The 22204-nt window shown below is 37.1% G+C and overlaps 1 protein-coding gene across 1 annotated transcript in view; it reads left to right on the forward strand.

The window, feature by feature from the left end:
* The window catches only part of AVL9 (AVL9 cell migration associated), a 35196-nt gene that overhangs the window by 9725 nt on the left and 3267 nt on the right, over nucleotides 1-22204 (forward strand). Inside the window, exons 2-15 of the mRNA XM_065752742.1 lie at nucleotides 4663-4783; nucleotides 7300-7385; nucleotides 8986-9057; nucleotides 9632-9721; nucleotides 10086-10152; nucleotides 10813-10853; nucleotides 11918-11956; nucleotides 14131-14200; nucleotides 14728-15269; nucleotides 17935-18069; nucleotides 18864-19083; nucleotides 20486-20603; nucleotides 21513-21566; nucleotides 21970-22058. Of these exons, the coding sequence (XP_065608814.1) occupies nucleotides 4663-4783; nucleotides 7300-7385; nucleotides 8986-9057; nucleotides 9632-9721; nucleotides 10086-10152; nucleotides 10813-10853; nucleotides 11918-11956; nucleotides 14131-14200; nucleotides 14728-15269; nucleotides 17935-18069; nucleotides 18864-19083; nucleotides 20486-20603; nucleotides 21513-21566; nucleotides 21970-22058 (1744 nt within the window). The remainder of the gene's footprint in view (nucleotides 1-4662; nucleotides 4784-7299; nucleotides 7386-8985; nucleotides 9058-9631; nucleotides 9722-10085; nucleotides 10153-10812; nucleotides 10854-11917; nucleotides 11957-14130; nucleotides 14201-14727; nucleotides 15270-17934; nucleotides 18070-18863; nucleotides 19084-20485; nucleotides 20604-21512; nucleotides 21567-21969; nucleotides 22059-22204) is intronic.

Below are 22204 nucleotides of genomic sequence, written 5' to 3' on the forward strand. Positions count from 1 at the left end.
GAGCACTGGCTATGACTTACCCTACCATGCAGCAGTTGCTGCAGTGGGCAGAGGTAGCTTAGGAGTAGAGCTGAGGCTGTTTCAGTAAGGGAGCTGACTAGCATGTTGTTCCATAGCAGCTAACAAAGTTTTACTAACCTAGAGTTTTTCCAGTGCAAATGTGGATCTGTAGCAATCCAAATGGGGTCTTAGAGCTTGTGTAACTGGTTGCTCTGTAGCTGTGTTGGTAGGCCCATGTGCAGAAGTTTCAAGAACTAGAAGGATAGAAAATGCAGTGCCCTAATGCTTTCTGACATACTAATTTCACTATTTGTGTGTGTATGTAAAAGATATATACTGACATGCACTCTCATATATTTATATATTCTTATATTAAGAAAACCTATCATTAGAGGTCGTTGTGTTACACTATAGGCATTCTTAGTTTACAGACAGGCTCTTCAATCTGTAGATTCTGATCTGTTGTTTCTGTCATGTATATGTGGGAAGTCTGTCATATAAATCTGATTGATTTAATGGAAAATGAATGGTATGCCTAGGTTCATTTGGCTACATGCTGGATTTGTCGTAGTGATTCAGATAAAATCACTGGTTTTCTCTGTACATGTCTATGCTTGGTCTAAGGCATCAAGAAAAAATCTCCTTCAAAAGTCCCAGCTTTGAGTGAAGAACAAATACTGGCTTATTTGAAATGAGAGATCAAATTCCGCATGTGATTTTAATTTGTAGTGTTTCTTCTGGGGGGAGTCATTACTACTTAGCAGTATTCTCAGCGCTTAAGATCCTATTTTTCTTGTTCCTCTTTTCCTTCTTAAGTGAGACTGGAAGAGCTGATATTGTCAATATAAACTGTGATGATTTATGAAGGAAAAAATTCTAAGTAGGAGTGCAGTGAGTCTTTTTACCAGTTTTCTTATCTTCACATGAAGCAATTGTTCTACCTGTTGATGTGATTCAAGCGATAGAGAGATTGTTAATTTTTTCCTATAGTGGAGTGGGTTCACTAACTGTAAATCTAGTTCTGCAACTCACTAAGAGTATTCTGTGTTTAAAGTAATCTGCTGTTTTAAATATTTCAGATTTTTAAGAGACCTAAACTTAAATCTGCTCCCTGTTGAATTAATGGAAAAACTTATTAGGGACCAGGTGTTGTGTTTGGTTTTTTTTAATTATTATTATTTGTATTCTGCAGAGAGTTCTTTCAATATACCTGTACTGAGGAATGTACACTGTTGAGTAGGAAGAGTTAACTTGTAAGTAAATTAGTTCAAACACGTGACTGTAGCTGGAGAAGGGAGTATGAGAAGTCTGTAGTTCATACTGACTCACCAGCACATTGACTTATCGTTGGTTAATGTTCACCAAAGATTTTACTCTTGCTGTGATTGCTCTCACTTAGCAACACTTTATGTATAAGGAAGACTACCTGCCCTAAATAAAAAGCTTGTTGAATATCAGTGAAGAATACCTGTCTAATACGTGGGTGTGATGGATGGACATGCACGTGTCTTTTGGAAATTCCTCTTTTTATCCAAGTCTTTCTGACCTTTCTTCTGATTGTGTTCTTGTTATCTTGTAGGGGTTGATATTAATGCATTTGTTCAAAGAAAATCTCTCATCTTAGTTCCTAGAAGTAAGATGTGAAATATGTTTTGCTTTCTTCACACTCAGTGTTTCTTACTGCAAGTTAGCAAATTTATTCTGGCTAGGAAATCTCTTTAAAGAGGAGGAATCAAAAGAGTTTGCTGGGACTCTTCTTTAAAGAGAAAGGACTGCTTACCAGTAGATGCTTTGCTTACAAACTGTTGGATACAATACAAACTGCTTAACAAAAGGTTGGTTAATGTTGCAGAATTGCAGAAAGATACAAATGTCAGTTCTAGAAATGTGATGGTTATTTAGTATAGGGTTAGGGTTTTTTTTGCATTTATTTTAATTTGATAACCCACAGGAGCTGGATTACTTTGTGCAGTGAAGTGCATGCTTACTTATTTCTCCACTCAATCGTGTTACAGTATTCTGTATTGATTTTAGCTCTAAAATCCATCAGCAGCACTCTGCATGCAGAAGAAGACAATCAGAGCAGGCAGAAAACATTGCCATCAAAACTCTGTCAGTTTTAATCAATATTTCCAGCTATAATGAAGATCCCTGACACTTGAAAGAGTAAGAAATGACTGGAGACTCTGGTTCATTTTTTTTTATATAGCTTCTGCTGAAGTCTCTGAGGTGTTCAGTTTTGAATAAGAATTTCACTTTTTTGAGGAGACTTCTTAAATTCGTTTGAAGGGATAAGAGCTGTAAAGCCTGCTCAGGCATTTAACTCAGAATACTTGTGTGTATTTGTTCTTGTTGAATACCAAGTTTTGCTACAAATATGTTTGCTGTTATTTGCAGGTGATTTTTGTAATGCGTATGTGCATTAACAAGGAACAGGGGAATTGAAGTGCGTGTTTATGCATGCACATACAGCCTAAGAAAATAATTTTGCTAAGAGTGCTGTTCAGAAATTCAGAAGCAGTGTTCAGTTCAGAACTGAGATTCTCACTACCCAATTTACTTTATTTATCTACATGTGCAGTTTTTGTTTCCAAGTTTTTCCAATACCTATTGTTTGTTTTACGGGTAGGTCTTTGTATTTTTTGCTGCTCAGTATTTTACAACACTTTGGTTTTGAAATCATGTTTTTATTTGCAGAACACTCCTAGCTGCAGTTTATGCTGTTCTGCAAATTGCTCTGTAGAAGTCAAGCAGGATCCCTGGAAGATAAGGAACATTTAGAGTGACTTTCATCTGCAAATTGGGCTTCTGAGCCTGAGCTGGTGCTTTTTGGAGGTGATAGAAATAAACAGATTGGATGAATCATGCACTGCAGGTGTCTGTTTTCTCTGACTGTAGAATGCTTAGGAAAACTGGCTTGGAGTTCTGTCTTTTTGATAAGTAGTTGGATGGCACAATTCCCACCTGCAGTGAGTACTTGAGAAAAAGTTCAACTTAACTGCTTTGAAATGAAATTGCTGGGAACTTTGTAGTTGGAGACAGGTGTAGAAGGAAGTTCTCCAGGGCATTGCATGCTGTCTTTGCTGTTGGAACTGTCCTTTTTCTTCCTACAGCTGCCACAAAATGAGGCAGTACTTCCCCAGGCTGCAGTCTATTAAACTACATGAATGAAATTCCTCCTTAGGAACCAGAGAGGTTCCCTACATGGATCTTTTTGGGAAGGGAGAGGCATTCTACTACATGTTGATCAGATGTGTCATAACATCTATGTATAAAATAGATTATTTAAGTGCAGTTAAACAGTCTTAATCCTGCTTTGTCTTGTGGTCTTCTCTCACCTGTATACATTAATGCAGAAATCCCTATATTAAGATGCTTATATTTTAAAGAAACAGGCTGATATGAAGACAAGGTTATCAGTGGTGTCATGAATACCTGTTGGGTTTGTTGAATTTGGAGCTGTCAGAGCCTATAGAAATCCCTGTTGTTTAGGATGTGTGATAGCACCTGAGCTATTATGAGCCAGAATCAAGAAGGCTAAGTAGTTCTTCAGCAAACTTCATGCTGTAAGAACACAGGAGCCAGGTGGTGTTGATCATGAAAAGAGTGACACCATGTGTTAAGGTGAAGAATTTCATTTCTTATTTTGTTTCCTATTTCATTGATATATGCATCTTTCATAGTGCTTTTCTTTATAATCCTTCTAATGTTAAGGATTCTAATGTTAATGTTTTGCGTGCTTTCTTTGTCATACTTTTTCCTACAAGTTACAAATTTCCATCTATACATCATACAACTGACTAGGTTTTAGCCAAATGCCTTCCAAGAGGAGATGCAATATGCTGCAACAGTTTCTTCTACTGATAAACTTGTGCTTTGATTATTATTATTATTATTTATTCATTAAGATATCAAAGTCTGGAAATAAGGATCTGTTGAAAGTGTCTGGAAACTCTGAAGTCCATGTGATAACAAAAAAAAGATGATTGTGTGAGGACTGATTTTGAGGAGCCATGGTAGACTGATATTACAGCACAAGAAATAGGGAGGTTGCCACTGATATTAGGAAAAAGAGGTAAAAGGCAAATAAATGAAAAATGAAATAGAAAGGCAGGATTTCTTGGGAGGGGGAAGGAGGCATTTTTAGTAGAAGTGGGATACTTGCTGCATCATTGAGATCAAGGACATAAAAAAGTATTTGAAAACAGTATTTTGCTGTTGGTGTATTATTGGCTATCCACTGGGGTAAAATAGAGGCTTGCATGTGATAGAGCATTAGCACATCATGAGGACTCGAGACAATCAGAAGCCAAATCTGATTTCAGGATGTGCCCCAGCAATGACCGCTGCTGATATTGCAGGGGCAGCAATGTGCTGCTTGCTGTGTGCATACAGGGAAGAAGGTGACATCCTCTTCTTGAACATCTGTCTTGTATTTCTCTTGCAGAAGCAATATTAGGCTGGATAGAAGCGCTGTAGAAGCTAGATTTGCCTAAGGTCAGAGCAGTCACGCTGTATATGAGTCCATCCATGGGTGCTGTGAGGGAAGAGAGAAGGAATTGCTAAAGAAAAATAACACCAGGCTGAAGTACAGAAGCTTGCTTGTTTGCTAACAATAATCTGTTCTCCTTTTACTTCCTTTTTGTTTCTTTGTTTCTTTAGGTTGAATTCTCCTACCCTCCTCTGATTCCTGGTGAAGGACATGACAGCCACAGTTTACCAGAGGAATGGAAGTATTTGCCATTTCTCGCCTTACCAGATGGTGCTCACAACTACCAGGAGGGTAAGAAGCTTGAAAGGAAGTAAGAAGCCTCCTGCAGGCTTCTACTGTGGCTGAGGCAAAAACCCTTAGTATCTGAACAGTTAATCAACTATTCTCTTTGCTATTGGATTTCTTATACTTCTCAATTAGGGTGCAGAATAACTGATACAAAACTTCAGAGATTGAAATGAAAATAGGTCATAAATGCGTATCTCCTGCATGAAGAAACCAAATATCAAAAATTCAGTTTAAAGGTTACATAGTTGTAATGTGAAGGAAAGCTACCAGCTTTCTTTCAAACCATTATCTGAGTTATGAATTAACTGTTGAGTAAAACCTAATCCAGTTTTGAGGTAAGAAGAAAATGAAGCTGTACAGTTAAGCTTTGTAATGTATATCATACTCATATCTTCCACTAACTGCTAATGATTCTACAAGTCACTGTGTCTGTAGAGTGATATTTTGAAAACTAGCGGATGTAAAAGACAGGACCTTTAGTGTATTTGTCAGCAGCATGGAAAGATAGATGGGTACTTATACTGTGTAGACACTCTCTAGTAGCCATAAGAATATCTCTGATACTGAGGTCGTCATTTTTGTTCTGTTTCTGCATTGCTAAATATGAGCAGTAGCTATTTTTAAAGCTAGGAAAATTATATGTAACTTCAGTTGTCTGTTCCCTATTGGCTCAGCATCACCTCAGTTAGTGCTCAACTTTGCGTGGTTACACTGCTGCACTAAAAGATTATCAATGTGTGTTTTTTGGTAAGGAGAATTAAAAAAAAAAAAGTGAGATGTGGCAACAAGATGGGTGCAGAGCCCAATGATTTGTAGTTAAGAATACATATGAACTTGAAATTAACAAATCTATTTCAGATAAAGTTTCTGTAAACATAAAGTAACTGTTACTACATCTCCATTTTCTTCACAGTTTTTAACTTATGCCCTCTGACAGTTACATTTTTTGCCAAGATCATGGCATTGTACAGGAAATATCTCCTCACTTATTTAAGGGAATTGTTTTTTTAATACATAATTCCTCTTGCCATTGGACTTGATACATGCTGGGTTATCTATTCTGTTCAGTTGGTTATACAAAGGAAGTAAATGTTTTTTAATTGATTTCAGGGCAGGTTTCACTCTGTTTTTTGAAAGCCAAATAATCATGTATTTTTCCTCTACTTTACTTATGACTTGGCAACTTCTAGCAGTAGTAGCAAGTGTGTGTGTGTATGTATATATATCCCATAGCATAAGCCTCACTCTTGCAATTTCTTTTTCATGTTACATTTACACAATGAAATGTGTTTGTGTTGTGGTGGACATAGGGTTGGCCATGAATCAGCATTGTGCCCAAGAAGACCTGTGGTATCCTGGGGTGCATTAAAAAGAGTATAGCTTTCAGGTCGAGGGAGGTGATCTTCCCCCTCTACTCTGCCCTGATGAGGCCACATTTAGACTACTGTGTCTAGTTCTGGGCTCCTCAATTCAAAACAGTGTGGATCTCCTAGAAGGATTCCACCAAGGAATCCACCACAAAGTTGATAAAGTGCCTGGAGCATCTCCTGCATGAAGAAAGGCTGAGGTACCTGGGTCTGTTCAGCCTGGGGGAAAGAAGACTGAGGGGAGATCTGATTAATGTTTGTTAATACGGAAAGAGAGGTAGGAGGCAAATGGATGAGGCTAGGTTCTCCTCCATGGTGTACAGTAATAGGACAAGGAGTAACGGCCTAAAACATGAACATAGGAAGTTCCATACAAACATACAGAAAAGCTTTTTTATGGTAAGGGTGGCAGCACTGGAATGGGTGTAGAATCCCTTTCTATGGAGATACTCAAGTCATCTGGATGCCCATCCAGATGACCTATTGTAGAGTACCTGCTTTAGCAGGGGGTGGACTCAATAATCTCTTGAGGTCTCTTCCAACCCCTGTGATTCTGTGAGTCCTACAATTGTGTGAATAAATGGCTTTTACTAGTGTAATGGTTCTGTACTTTGTATCTGCCTTAGCAGGAGTATCAGCAAATCCAACCTCTCAGCTGTGTATGTCCTCCTTGTTTTGATTTGTTTTCCTACCTTCATTGCAGTTAACTTCCTAACGGCATTGCAGTCCTGCTGCACACACTTCTGTGGGCCTTGACTTCTAATGCTTTGTCTTTATTCTTCTACACTGAATTGGAAAAGCTGTACGGCTGTTGGTTTCAATGGCACTTCTGTGCTATCAACAGCTGCTTCTAAACATCTGTCAGTGGGCTTATAAGGGAGCTCAATTAGGGTAATTGTGAGGCTGCTGTCAGAATATCCACATTAGCAATACTAGAGCTTCTTTCATGAAGTACCATAGAATTTGGAAATCCTGATTCGGGTGCAGGCTTCATTGATGACTTTCTTTCTTTGTGCCCAGTATTTCAGAAAATGTGTCAATATTTTCAGCAGTAACCCCTTTAAAAAGAAAGTAATGGTGATGACAGGACTACACTTGTTAGTGACTTATGGGACATTCTTTTTTTTGTTGTTGGTTTTTTTTTTTTCACAGATACTGTATTTTTCCACTTGCCACCAAGATGTGGGGACCGAACCACAGTATATGGTGTCTCTTGCTATAGGCAAATTGAAGCAAAGGTAACTTTCCAAGCTATGAATAATACTACCGAAGTAATAGGCTTGATGCACTAATAACTTTGAAATTCAATTGCTTGTATTAACAGCAGCATTTTTGTCAACAAGCATGTTGTGATTTATTTATTTATTCTTTAACATCCAAGACGATTGATAAATGTGTTTTGGTTTTTGAGGACTAATCTAGGTATTAGTCCCAAGTAGCAAAACTGACAGTCTCTCTGGCTGTCAAGTCCTGTTGACAGGAAGAAAGTGTCTTGGGTGGAAGCAGTTGAAATTTCTCTAGTGTTTGAAGAATTTTAGAGTACTTATTTGGGTCTGATCATGCAAGTTTTCACCTATTTCCTTTGCAAAAAATACACTTGCATGGTAAACCAAAATCTTGCCATTCATTGTGTGCAGCTCTCTGTAGGTACCTACTGATACTGAATTTTTAGCAATAAAGCTGGAAAGAACTGGTGAAAGCTACAGTATAAATTTGATTTTTGAAAGTAGCAGCGGTAGTAGTCTGTGTAACTACAATTGAGATGTTATTACAGATTTATTGAAAAAATAAATGAAAACCACTTATTTTCTAGTGACATGGCAGAATTCTGGAATGCTTTGTGCCCTTGAGGTCTAAATTAGTTTTGCATTCAGAAGATACAAAGTTTGTACTCTGTCTTTAGCACACCTTAATTATATTTCAAGTTTCTATTTATGCCGTAGGAGAATTTTTCCATACATAGGTTAGTTTTGTTTCTTTTGAATGTACTGTTGATTTTTTTACTCACTATCTTTTCAGCCAGTCCTCACATTTATTGTGATTACACTTGCTGTATTTAACTGTACAGTTCCTTTAACATGGCTTTATTGTGTCTTGATTTCAAGTTTATGCTGTTCACCAACCAATTAAGATGGTTGTTTAAATTGTACTCTTTGGAGAAAGTAGAACACAAAACAGTGTGTGTTTTATATAACAACTCAAGCACCCTTTCCATCTGGCTTTCTGATGTGTGGGCTGCAATCCACATGCTTATTGTTTTGTGCAGCTAGAAGAATCACTGCTGTATTTCTGCCCTTACCCTTCCTAGTTTTGCTCTTGTCTACCGGAACCATTTGGTCTGGCTGAGAATGGAGTTCCTTCTGGAGATAATACCTCTTTTACTTTATGGCTGGTTTAGGGAAAATCCTTGAGTATAAAGTAAACAATTTCCAGGCAAAGACTTTACAGCACAGTTTGCTTTCATAGATAATATTAGAGAAGAGCAAGCTGTTGTGGCTGCTTCTCTCCTGTTACTGAGTTAAAAATGCCATTGCCTTCTCCAGGGCTACTCCAGAACTACTTACTCAAACCAGTGCCATTCAAACAGTCCTCTGCCTGTCATTACAGCTGTATTTGGATTTATGCTGTGCACAGTGAGTTGAGAACATAACTGTGGAATCAGTGTTTTGACTGTGTTAGGTAAAGACGTACTTTGATGTGATTTGGATATTTCACCACTGAAGGCAGAGAATCTTAGGGTTTTATTTAAATAAGGGAATATGTGGCATCTTGACCTGTGAAAAAGTTATTTTTGAAAGTGTGTTTAGGTAAATGTGTTGTTATACTTCTATTTCTTAGGCATTAAAAGTGCGGCAAGCAGACATCACACGAGAAACAGTGCAGAAAAGTGTCTGTGTTCTCAGTCAGCTGGTAAGAAGCTGTTTTAAATCTCAAAACACTCCTAAATAACGTATTCTATATTTGTTTTCCTTATTCTTTTGGCTCTAAATTTGTTATTTTTCATGTTGTTGCTAATTCTTAAGCACTACCAGTTCTTCATATATAAAAGGAGTTGGGGTTTAGGTCATTATTATAGAGGGAGTGGCTATTATCAACCATGAAAGAGGTTTTAAGATCATCACAGAAATAGTATATTCTTCTTTTGAAGGGACATCTTCTTTACTACTTAGCAAAAGCTACTATTCCCCAGACAGGGAGTAGGAAGAGCTATCATTACAGCTGCACGATCAATGTTTAAAGTACTTTACCAGAAAGATGTTCAGATATATATGAGTGGAATCAGAATAGTTAGAGTAATTTAAAATGAGCGTAGGAGAAAGATGTTGCAAGTTAGCAACTATGGATTCAGGTCTATCACTTTCCTCTCGTGAACTCCGTGTGTAATAAAGTGTCTATATTGCAAGAAAAGAATGGGAGAAGATTGATGTTCAAAACAACTGGGCTGATTTTTTTTTTCACTTGTTTTTTGTATTTTTCTTTCAAGCCGTTGTACGGGTTACTTCAGGCAAAGCTGCAGCTCATTACTCATGCCTATTTTGAAGAAAAAGACTTCTCACAAATTTCAATTCTAAAGGTAACTTGTAAGTAGTAACTGTGTGGAACAAAGCCTTCAGTGTTTGGTTACAGACTTCAGTGTTTTTAATTAGTGGCTTTGCTCAGGTGTTTCATTTTCACAGGTCATTCAGCTCTTCTAATAACTTAGAGAAGCTGTGTGACCCTCATGACAGATACAAATCTGATGTGTTTTGAAATAGAAGAATGAACACAATATTCAACTAGTATCTCCATTGACTCAACAATTTGACTTTCTTTCTAGAGTAAGACATTGAAATTCTTCAGTAAGGCAGTTTTTTTAATGCTGGATATTGTATGACTGTGTACCGTTAATGATCTCTGATTTTATTTTTGTCTGTGTGCGTTTGTTCATACTTTTACAGGAACTTTATGATCATATGAATAGTTCCTTGGGAGGGACTTCGTTAGAAGGGTCACAAGTTTATCTTGGTAAGTGGCTTTTTTGTGCAAGTGGAAGTGATAACGTCATGTTAATCAGTGCGTTCCCTTCCTTAGCTAATTTGCTTATGTTCATTAACAGATTAAGCTCAGAGGTCAGTGTGTCTGCACAGTAATTCTGTTATGCTTTTCTTCATGGATTTAAATAAATGTCAAATAAATGCAGTGTTGCTTTCATAATGGAAGTAATTTTGCGTTGAAAGCCATCACACTTCTTGACCTGTCAGTCTGACAAATGACTGCTTAGCTGTTTTTGGGAAACAGTAATTTGTTAACATAAAGGTGAAATTTTGAGATGCTACATCTTTTGTCTGTCTGTTATTTGGGAAATCTCCCATCTGATTCTGACTCTGTTCTATGTTTTCTGAATGCACGATGTAGGATTTAGTTTAGTGTTTTCATAATGCTGTTATAGCCAACAGGAATAACTCAGAGTGTGACTAATCTTGTTATTGCCTCTGCTGTAATTTAAGTATTTCATCTGCACTAAGGAGAGAATGCGTTCTTGAGTTCTGCTATTGAGATAACCAACGTTCACATAAAATGCATAATGGGCATACCCACTTTCCTCATAAAAAGTTGACAGGAATTAATGTTAGTATCTCTACTAGCTATTAAACCAGAGTAATTGCTGTTCCTTTGGTATCTCAGGTCTGTCTCCTCGGGATCTGGTTCTTCACTTCAGACACAAGGTAGGCTTTCTCTGCTAGATTTATAAAATACAGCACTTATTTTTGAGGAGTGAAATGCTTTTTGAAGAACTGAAAAATAAATTTCTAGACGTACCTGAGGTAGAAGTAAGAGTGTTCCTTAGGTATTTGTGGTTACAGTCTCTTGATTTTTTTTTTCTTTTCCACCTACAGATCTTCTGTAAAAGTAAGTTTCATAATGAGAAATCTTGCCTGTCTTTTGGATTTCCTGCAGATTTTTAGGATTGTGTTACAATTCTTTAGACCTGGCCCAAAGTGCAAGTGGTATCTCAATTATGGGTTTGTTTCTATTTCCTGTGCCTTGTCAAATGAAAGTGATGGAAGAATACTGCTAAAGTCATTGCAGACACTTGGGGCATTTTTCCTGATGCGTGCTTTTTGCAGCTCCTGCCACCAAAGAAACCTGTAATTGTTCCCCTTGTTTTTCTTAATGACTCTTGAAATGGAGTTTGTATCCTGTAGAGAAGTTACAAATAACATTTAAAGTCTGTAACTGAGAGGCATCAGGGAAAGAAATTTGAGGTTCTGCATTTAACAGTGTACTTGTGCATGCTTAATAGACTTTTGAGGTAGAATTTCCTTTTGTTTCACTTCACATACCCCAAAAGTATTTCTTTTTTCCTTGGATTTAGAGTCTAGACAGCTAGTTCTGATCTAGATGCCTCATCTGTAGATGTCTAACATTAGGTAATGTGAATGCTATTTCAGCAATTTGGTTCAAATTTTTTCTGTAATTCTGCAAAAGAACTTTTGTGTTTATTCAATTAATTTATTATTATTTTTTTAAAATTCTGGAACGATACAATATGTTCTTCCTTCTTCATAAGCTCTGTATGATTTGAATTGCCAATCATTAATTTCAAATGCCATTTCAAAGAGAGCTCTAGCAGAGACAGTGTATTGAAACACTGTTTTTTTTTTTGTTGTTCAGATGTATTTGATCATTTGACAGTTATGCAGTGAAATTTTGAATAGGATAAACTTGGCACAGTAATTTTGATAAATGGCACTGCTTCACTTACCGTGTGTTTCTTTTGTTTTTTCAGGTGTTGATCCTTTTTAAATTGATTCTTCTAGAGAAAAAGGTATAGTTTTGTAGGCTGAGTCAGATAATGGAAATATAAACAGTTTTTTTTTAACATGAAAATATGTAGAACGTACCAGTGAAAAATAATTACAAATAAAAAATTAAATTAAATGAGCTGGATACATATTAATAAACCTATGAGATTTTTGTATTGTTTGTTTTCCCTTTAAGCTTCAACAGGAAGACAGCACTTGCTATTTCAAAAGCAAGAGTTTTGGTTTTCTGGCACTGCCTGTTTTCTGACAGATGTTAATGTTCCAGAATAACTGGAAATGTGTGTATTCAGAGACCTTAAATATAACGTGCAGGAAGCCTTGCACATTATAGTAATGCCAATTTTCCTTGAGCTGAAAAATGCTTCCCTGCCACGAACTGCTTTCCTCTAACTCCTGGCAGTTTGGTTGATGCCTTTCCAGAGGCTTTTTGGTGGCGTTTGTTTTTTTTCCACCTCTCAGCTGTTACTGGGCTAGAAGACCTCTTGCATACAGTGATCATTTGGCTTTCTGCTGGCAGGACCACCCAGTTGGCTGATTTAAATGTTGTAGGTCATGTAATGTAGGTAAGGGAACGTGCACCCATGCAGATGGAAAGATGGCAGAGGAACTTGGTGGAACAAATACATAAAAATGCTTGGCTTAAGTTGTCAGTCCACCCAAACTGAAGATAAATTTGAGAAAGTTTCCTGAAAACAAAGGACTTCTTTGTAGACCTAGTTATTTCTGTAGTCTTGAAAACAAGTTTTGCTACAAGTACATAGTATATGACAATGTAAAACTGGAGGATATTGTAGCATTCCTGTTCCAGTTTCTTGCTATTTGCATTCAATATTTTTCATATTGACCAGCATATGAAAAGGAGTTAGGAAGGAATTTCTGCTGACAACTGTAGTCTTGGATAAGCTGCTTGTTCTTTCAGTCATGTCTTTTCTGTAGTTGTTGGAATTTGAGTTCAACTAACTTGAACATGTACAAGGTGTACCTCGTACAACTGTGGGGAATGGTTGTACAAGGTAATGCACGTAATCTATTTTCAGTTGTTAAACTGTTAAACCTCACTTAATACGTGTTTAGGGCTGCATAGGTCTTTCTCTTTGTTCCATCAAATCAGTAGCTTGTAGACATGCAAGTGGATCTTAAGTTTTTCATTAATTACCTCTAAAGTGATTTCTGAGCTTACAGCAGAAGTCTGTTAATACTGCTAAGCACACAGACGCACACTGAATTTTGTGTACCTGTAAAACTGGCCTGGAAAGTTGTTGTCTGAGACACAGTTGTCTCAGAACAGTCTGAATTCCTTTGTGATGTAGATTCCTTGTAATGCTCATATATTTTTCGCTAGTATTGTTCTCCTTTTTCATTAAAGATATAAAAATGTCATGGTTAAACAAGGCGGGTTTTTTTTTTCCTTCGTTTTTACTTTTCTGTCCCCTGAAGGTCTGTCTTGGAAGAACTCTAGTATTAATATTCAGTTACACTTGTGTTTCTTCTTTCATTGCTACCCTTTTGATATCTTCCCTTCTGAGTTCCAAACTGATTTACTAAACTCATTGTCTCTATTTCAGTAGAGGAGATTGTTTTTCCAAGTTATTAACTTTAGTGAAAAGTACTTATCAATTGTGTCTTCTGCTTCTGTAAACTCAGTTTTTATCATAGGAAGATATCTGTAGTAAATGCATGCTGCAGTTATCCTAATTTTCAAACACTTTCAATATATTTTCATAGAGTTTTTTTTGCCAGAATTCTGGAGTGGAGATTATTAGTCTCTTTGATCTATAAGAGACACTTTAATCTACTACAAATTAACAACTAGTGCCAGAAACAACTTTTGCCTGTCATTTAATCAGATTTTTTTTCTCTAAAATTGATCCAGTCAGCATGCTTGATCAAAAAGACCATTCAGTCAGAAAAATCTGTCTGTATGTTATGCACGCAGGCACATGTACGTATAATGTATACATTATAAATAGTATAAAGTACAAATATACAATATGCATATTAAAATACTTAATATGAGCTGTTGTAAGAGCTTTGTGGGTGAGCAGAATTCCTTTTTAAAAAAATTCCTTTGACAGTTTGTGTTCTTTGTTGTACTCAACTGTAATTTTGATTTTTTTTTTTTTGTTTGTTTCTCCTTACTTCCTTTTTTTTTTCTTTCCTCCTCTCCTGCCACCAGGTGCTGTTTTATATTTCTCCAGTAAATAGATTGGTGGGAGCTCTGATGACTGTCCTGTCATTATTTCCTGGTAAGAAGAGAAGCTCGAACTTCTCAGTTACTACAGTAGGGCTGAATGTACCACCTCATGTGGGGAACAGATTATATGAAAATAGAATTATGTTGATGCTTTGCCTGGAAAACAGGATAACTTACAGACGTGCATGTAATGTGGACGTACCTCCTAACATTGTTTGCACTGTCTCAGTTACTGCTTGTGTTTAATTAGAGCCTTCTGTATTGCCTGTGGGTAACATGAATGTGACTCTGAATTAGTCAAGTTCCTTAAAAATCAAAAGTTCTTTCTGCATGTACTTGTGAAAACAAATAGTCAAAGCCATACATAACCTTATTAATTCTTAAGTACAACCAGTCTTCTCAAAACAAAAAGTTGGTGTAGGTTCCTTTGGAGAAGAGGGGGCTTTTTTTGTTTTAAGTAGTAGTGTAAAATATGTGATTTCCAGGATGCACACAGTGGCACTTTCGTTGTTGTCTTTAGCGAGAGTCATTTGGATTTATATAGAGATGCTGACTTTAATGTGTGGTGTCACTTTGCAGGTATGATTGAACATGGTCTTACTGACAGCTCACACTATAGACCCAGAAAAAGCATATCAGAGGAGGCTGGCTTGCAAGAAACTACACCATGGTTAGATAACTCAACTTCTGTGTCTGCTGGTGATATTTCAAATACAAACTTGGGAACGGGGAAGGGAGTCAGGAAGACGGCAGGAAACCACTCAGTAGGTCAAAAAGCAAACATGCCTTTCTCCCAGTCAGAGAAGACTTACAATGGAGCTCAGTCCTCCAATGGTACTGTGCAACACTTGGAAGTTCCTTCCCGCACCTCCCCAGAGTCCTCTGAAAGTGACTGGGAGACCTTGGATCCTAGCATTTTGGAGGAGTCTAATATGAAAGGAGAATGTGAGAAAGCAGCATCAGAACAGATGGAAAATCGTCCAAGTGAATGCACGAGCTCTGAAAGTCTTCCAATCACTGTGCAGCCCCAAGCAAACACAGGACACATGGTACTTGTTCCAGGACTCATATCTGGGTTGGAAGAGGACCAGTATGGTATGCCGTTGGCTATTTTTACAAAGGTAAATAGGTTGTTTGTGATATCTGATAACTCCTAAAGACTTCCCATTTGTGAGAGGTGTCTTCTAACTTTTGGTTACTCAACACCAAATGTACAGTAGGGTGCTACAAACCATGGGAGCATGGTGTCTGACAAGTGGCTGCATGCTCACGTGTCTGAGGGATGTGTGCACATGCATTCCACTTTTCTTTCATACATATACTTAGCACTATTTGCAATTCTACAAGATTGTAACCTCTAGACCCAGCATGGTTAATGAATAGTGTGTATCAATAACTACTTTTTTCTTTTAATTTGAATTGTTGATCTTATCTGTTCAGGTTGAGGTCAGAGTACTTAAGTGTCTAGATATGTTAATCCAAACTAATTATGAAAGCTGTGTCTAATCTGCCACCTAAGCATGTTTTTATGTGTATATTTTTTCATACTTCCTTATATGACGGCTATTCCTGGTTGTCTGTGGCTCCTTTCCTGTGCATAGTGCTGAACTGCTGGGCTTCAAGCTTTCACTAAAAAATGCCTAACTGAACTCCAGGTATCTGAAGGCCCTGATGGGCACTGTTAAATAACAAGCAATATGTCTACTGGGGCTGGTTTTCTGTCTAAAATGGAGAAGAAAAAGAAAAAAAGCCTCCCTTTTAAGGATAGCTTTGTTATTAAGAGAAGTGGGATATCTTTTTGTTCTCTTTTTAACATGCTAACTGTTTAATCAGATGATATGTCTCCTCAAACTGATGTGGTTAAAAGTGTCATTTCTTCCTTTGGAACTGTTTATTTGCGTTTTCTTGCAGAACATTGTTTAGTAATGGTACTTGAGCTTCTTGGAATACCTTTCATCAGAAGCAGTACAAACATAGGCCAAAGTGAGCAACTCAAATGTTCTTTTCCCTGTATTGTCTCAAGTTGCTGTTAGAAAAAGTTTTTCTACACAGAACTACAGTCTGGTGCTTGTCTTTATGGTTTATCTAATCAACAGAATAGCCTGCAATTTCTGTTTAGTTTAGTTCTATCAAAAATACTAGATTGAAAGTAAGAGGCATTGATAAGAGGACCTGTGGGTGCAAACTTAGATTGCTACTAGGCTCATAAAATGGAAAAGCAAACAATTTTAAGGAAGCTGGCATTTTGTACCTTCTGTTCCACAAAGGCACTTTTCATCTGAGTTCATCTGATGTAATTGAAACAGAAATGGCTCTACATCTCAAAATTACCAGAAAAATCTGATTACAAGTTAGAGTTTAACCACTTACCGAAAGTCTTTTAGAGCTCTCATCTCTGCATGTGTTTATGCCGTGTGATAAATGTGAAAAGGCGGAAATCTTACGAGATGGTGCAGTCATGTGTCCAAGTGCACCGCAGCATGGAGAAAAATAGGTTGTGGTACTTGTTTCCTTAGTAGCAGTTCTGTGAGATCTGAAACCCATTGAACTTTCGCTCAAAAAACAAATAAAATTAAATGTGTTCACTGAAATAGATGTTATTATATAGAGAGAAGTGCATTTGGGAACTGACTCTTGATCTTTTAAATTGTGAACAGTTTTGAATAGTTGCTTCTTGAGTAGCAACTGTTAAAAAGCACTGGCTTCCTTTGCCTGCTTTTTAAGCTGTATTTTCTAAAAAAAAAAAAATAATTCTGTTTTAGGTTGACGATTCCATCTCAAAGCACCGTTGTTCTTTTGACACATGCTGTTTGCTTTCAGTTGATAAGTGCTTGTCATCTGGAAAGCCATCCTTGCATTCAAGATCAGAAAAGGGAATAGTTGTGCTCCTTTCTTCCTTATGTTCCCAATTACTATGTGATGAAGTACATGTGCTTTTTATTTCTGCCCAGTATGCTGTTAGCTCTTTCAGGTTACTAGTAGTGAAAGTAGTGAATAAACTGCTCTGTGCTGTCTGCAACTGAACAGCTGGAATTAGACTTGAGTGTTAGACTTCAGGGTCTTGCTCCTCTTATATTTAAAAGGAGAATTATAATAACTGCAGCTGCTTCTCAGGGATCTCTGAATAACTTACCTCAAAGCCACATGATTCTTCTTTGTAAGTGTTTTGGGTTGTTTGTTGTTTTTTTTTATATTAAATTGGAGTGTGGAATACTAGATTTACATAAACACAGAGGAGTTGAAGAGCACAGTGCGTTGCTTTCTATCCTGTCCTTTAAAGGAAGGGACGTGTGTGCCCATCAAAAACTGATTGCTGTCTCTTCACCTGGGGAATTTACATCCTCCACATGTGGGTAGCAGTTGTGTATGTTTGGAAATCTGACACTGTAGACCTGAGAAACATTAGAAGATATCTTGGTATGCAAATAGAGAGATGAATCTCTATCTCCACTGAGTTCCTGCCTCTTAACTGACCTGAGACCTCATTATCAATTTCTATTGCATTGTTTGTTGCCTTGTAAACATGCTTGGTTCCTTTCAGTTCACACTGTATTTTAGTTTCAGTCCTGGGACTTGAAGGTAGCACAATCTCTTAGATACCTCAACAAGTGTGGAATCTGTTTCCTTAGCTTTGAAGATGTAATATAGTGAAATTATAGTAGCCGGAGTTGTTTATTCTGGGTTCAATATGGTGGCTTCTTATTAATGAGGGGAAAAAATCTGAATACAGACAAACTTTTTTTTTTTTGCCTTCTATTAATCCTCTGAATATCTCTGTTGCTTTAGGGATACCTTTGCTTGCCATACATGGCACTGCAGCAGCATCATCTTCTGTCAGATGTAACAGTCCGCGGCTTTGTTGCGGGAGCCACCAATATCCTGTTCCGTCAGCAGAAACATCTGAGCGATGCAATTGTGGAAGTATGACTCTTTGTATTCAAGCTTTTTGAGCTGAAGAGTAGGGGGGGTGGGAGGAAAAAAAAGTTACAAATTTTGAGTCACTTCCCTATGAAATAAATTCTGAAATTCTGAAGCTTATTCCATTTGTGTCAGGGTAGGACATAACTTTACCTATGCAAAAGTAATGTGCCTTTTATGGTTCATTGCTTAGATTATGTATTTGAATTTGCAGGTTAGCTTTTTTTCAGTGTGTATTTTGTTGCCAGGATAGTTTTACTTCTCATGTTGTGGTTTTTTCTCATGGCTCTGTAGTAAGGTCTTCCAAAATCAGTGCTTGCTGCTAAGGAACACATATGGTAGAGAATAAAGTGTATTAATGTTGACTTCTGCTTCATTTAATCAACAGGGCAAATAGTATCTAAGAAAGCACTGTCTGTTCTAGTAACTATATAATCAATATTTGGTGTCCTGAGATAGCTACATATTGGTAATCATCTTAATAAATTGAAATGAACATCAAAGAGCCCTCTATGAAAACACACCTGAGCACCAAACTTCCTCTTCTAAATCTTGTCAAATGAGCAGGCTTTACTGTATGTACTATCCACCAGGAAGATCATCAGGCTTGGGTTGAATTAGAGCAGTGCCTGACACTGAGAACTGTTCATTCAGAACTTCATTGGTTGTTTTTTTCTTTCTGATATCTGTTGAAACTGCTGGGTTCAGATGTAGGTAGTTGTTCACCAGCCGCAGTATACTGTTGTATGAGCAGTTTTATTTAGATAAATTTTTACCCTTGGAATTATTTCAAACAGATAGAAGATGCTCATGTACAAATCCACGATCCAGAGCTTCGTAAGATCCTGAACCCTACAACTGCTGACCTGAGATTTGCAGATTACTTGGTGAAGCATGTAACTGAGAACAGAGATGATGTTTTCCTTGACGGCACTGGATGGGAAGGAGGAGATGAGTGGATCAGGGCTCAGTTCAGTGCTTATCTTCACGCACTGCTTGCTGCTGTGCTTCAACCAGGTAGAACAAATGCCTTGTCCAGGGTCTGAGGTGAGGGTGGGTTTAAAAAGTATTTGCCGTTTTGTTAACATGTGTAACCTGTCATTGGCTGACCCTCTGCCTGAAGTTTCACTTTGTCTGCTTTTTTTCAATTGGCCTCGACTCTTTGTTGTTCCTTGAAGAGATTACTACTAATTCTTCCCAGCCTTACAGACTTACTTTTTCTTTGACTATCTCCTTCTTGATTTTAGTTAAGCTTTCCTTATAAGTAGAAGCACCTGAAATCCTGTATGGGATAAGACTTTTACAAACTTAGATATTCTACAGACTTTAGTCAGTTTGGGGTAATTTGATTCAAGGAGGCTTGAAGTTAAGTGGCTGATTTCAGGAAATTTTACTAGTCTGTCCCATCTATTTTCTGCTGCTGCCACAGTCTTCAGTAGGGATTCACTTAAGCTGAAAATGTCAGTTTGAGGTTTTATCAGCTTCTGTTCTCTGGAGCTCAACATCTTTGTCTCAATTCAGGGGGAATTCTCTGTGTTCATGCCTTTCATGCATGAACATAACCTAAATAATCATTGGCTTATCTGTGGAAGCTTGCCTAGCACTAAGTCAGTTAACTTCATCCTCTTGATAATTATTTTCCCTTAACACCAATTAAGTAACTCAGTTCCTGTTCTGTGGCATTTCTGAGAAACCATGGGATTGACAACTTGATTTTAGAGTTTTGAAGATGCCAATTTATTTGTCTCGCAACATTAATATTGTAAGATTGTCGTGTGGTTGATAATGAGATGGTGGAGTTTTCCTGAAATTCATACTGCTCAACTGTCTGACTCTAAAGCAATTTCCCTTAATCTTCTGTATTTTAAAGGGGATGAAGGGGATGTTGTGATAAGTTTATCCCACAGTAGCTTGTATTGTGGTTTTGGAGTGGATTTGAAATGTGCTAAATAGGAATGGGTATTAACATAGTATAGTATTGTATCTGATCAAAATATTGTATCTGATCAAAATATTGTATCTGATCAAAATATTGTATCTGATCAAAATATTGTATCTGATCAAAATATTGTATCTGATCAAAATATTGTATCTGATCAAAATTCCCATGTGGGTGGTTTTTTTTTTCTCCCCTCCAGCTGAGCTCGCTGAGAACCTTTGTAAATTAAATAAGTGGAGAAAAAGATTGAGCTTATTTTTTGAGTGTTTTTGTTGTCTCTTGGCTTTGAGACACTTAAAAAAATAATTAAAAAAATAATTAAAACATTTTTAAGTGTGATTTCTCAGAGCTAAGTTTGTCTTACATTTGATTGGATGAGAGTCTGGAAAACTTCAGTTTTTCTGTAAAATACAGTTCTTTTTCTTGTACTGCATCCGTAATGAATTGCTACAAGTTAACATCTTTATTTTAATTTCTCAGACAATGAAAAGACTTTGTCAGACTTTGGAACAGCCTTTGTAGCAGCCTGGAAAAATACTCACAACTACAGAGTTTGGAATAGCAACAAGCATCCAGCTCTTGCAGAAGTACATTCTAGGTAAGGAACTGGGGATTTTTTTTAGCATTTAATATGGAATGCTCCTATTATGAGTAGTTAGGTACACACTGTTCAGTAGAATCAGTGTCTCACTTGTTCCCATTATAAAGCCCTGAGGGCTTTGTGACCCTGTGCAGTAAAGGTCCTGTGAGTATAGAAACTGAATGTTTCTACTATTTGGTGCCTCACTCAAATTCTGGGATATAATTTTATGAAGAAAACTATACCCACAGTCAGGAGAAGTGAAATTTATTAATGTTAATTAGTGGCTATCCCCAGCTGTGGAGTTTGTTGCTGTCCTCAGATGATTCTGCTTTTTATCAGTTACTTCCAGGTTTACAAGGAAATGTCTGGGGTTGTCATTGATAGGGATGGAGGGAATTTGGCTGATTTATGTTGCATGTTCTATAATTTGGGTTGTTTTATGTGCATTTCCACTCCAGAATTAGATGATGCCTGGCTTGATGATCCTGTAGGCTATGCATGATTTGTTTAGCATACATTTGTACTGTAGTGCACGGAGTTCTGTCTGTTTTCATTCTTGCTTTGCCAGCTGATGTAGTCTGAAGAAAGTTGTTTTTCTTCAGACCTGTAAGGCTCTTTTGGTCTTTTTTCCTTTTTTGCATTCTTAGTCTTACTTGCAAGAGGTGTCTGCCTTAGTGTGAAAAGAAGGTTATTAATAGCTGGTATGAAAATAGGAGGCACCTTGCACATAGTTTGTAAGAAACCTAGGACTGAGTAATCAGTACTACCTAGCCTTCTATAAAGTGGTACAGACCCTGTCTGTAATGGATTGATTATTTTTTTGTAAGCCACAGGGACAAGTATGACTAGGAGTTGAAGTTGCTGTGGTATGGATTCTTGATAGAAAATAATTTAATGTTTTCTTGGATTTTTTTCCTCTTCTAGCCATCCTTTTCAGGGACAATACTCTGTATCAGACGTTAAACTAAGATTGTCACAGTAAGTATATAGTAGTTTGACATGTATTTTTAAAAATGTAATGGCAAATATTAATAACAGCACAGCTGTTGGAGTAGTGGCTGAAACAAAATAAACTTTCCAAAACCACTGTAATTCTGATTCTGTAAATGTATTTTGGTAAACTTTTAGGAGATGTATAAGCATGAAATGAACAGTTGAGTATTTTGATTCCTATTGCTGGCAGTCTCTCTTCTTTGGTCAAGCTTGGTGAGCTGATCTTAGCAGATAAGACATGTAAAATCTATACAAGAATTATGGGCTTGACTTATTTCTATACACAGGCTATATAGGTGTATGGGTAGATATTTTGAGGAAGCATTTTATTTATATCTGGATTTAATCAGTCAGTCGATTAACAGTCTCCAGCATCTCTCTTGTTTAGTTCTGTGCAAAACAGTGAACGTGGGAAGAAGATTGGAAATGTGATGGTTTCTACTAGCCGAAACGTAGTGCAAACGGGAAAAGCTGTAGGTAAGAAACTTATTTTAAACTGGTTTGGATCTAAGCAGTACTTTATTTTAAGGAAGCATCTTATCTCTCAGTTATATTTCATTTTAATCCATGAATTATTTGGGTTTTTGTTATTTTTTTATTAGTAATCCTTTTTAAGGAGGCTC

Source organism: Cyrtonyx montezumae, unplaced genomic scaffold (genome assembly GCF_038088225.1).
Source record: "Cyrtonyx montezumae isolate F1298 unplaced genomic scaffold, pur_monq_1.0 scaffold_8, whole genome shotgun sequence".
Lineage (NCBI taxonomy): Eukaryota > Metazoa > Chordata > Aves > Galliformes > Odontophoridae > Cyrtonyx > Cyrtonyx montezumae.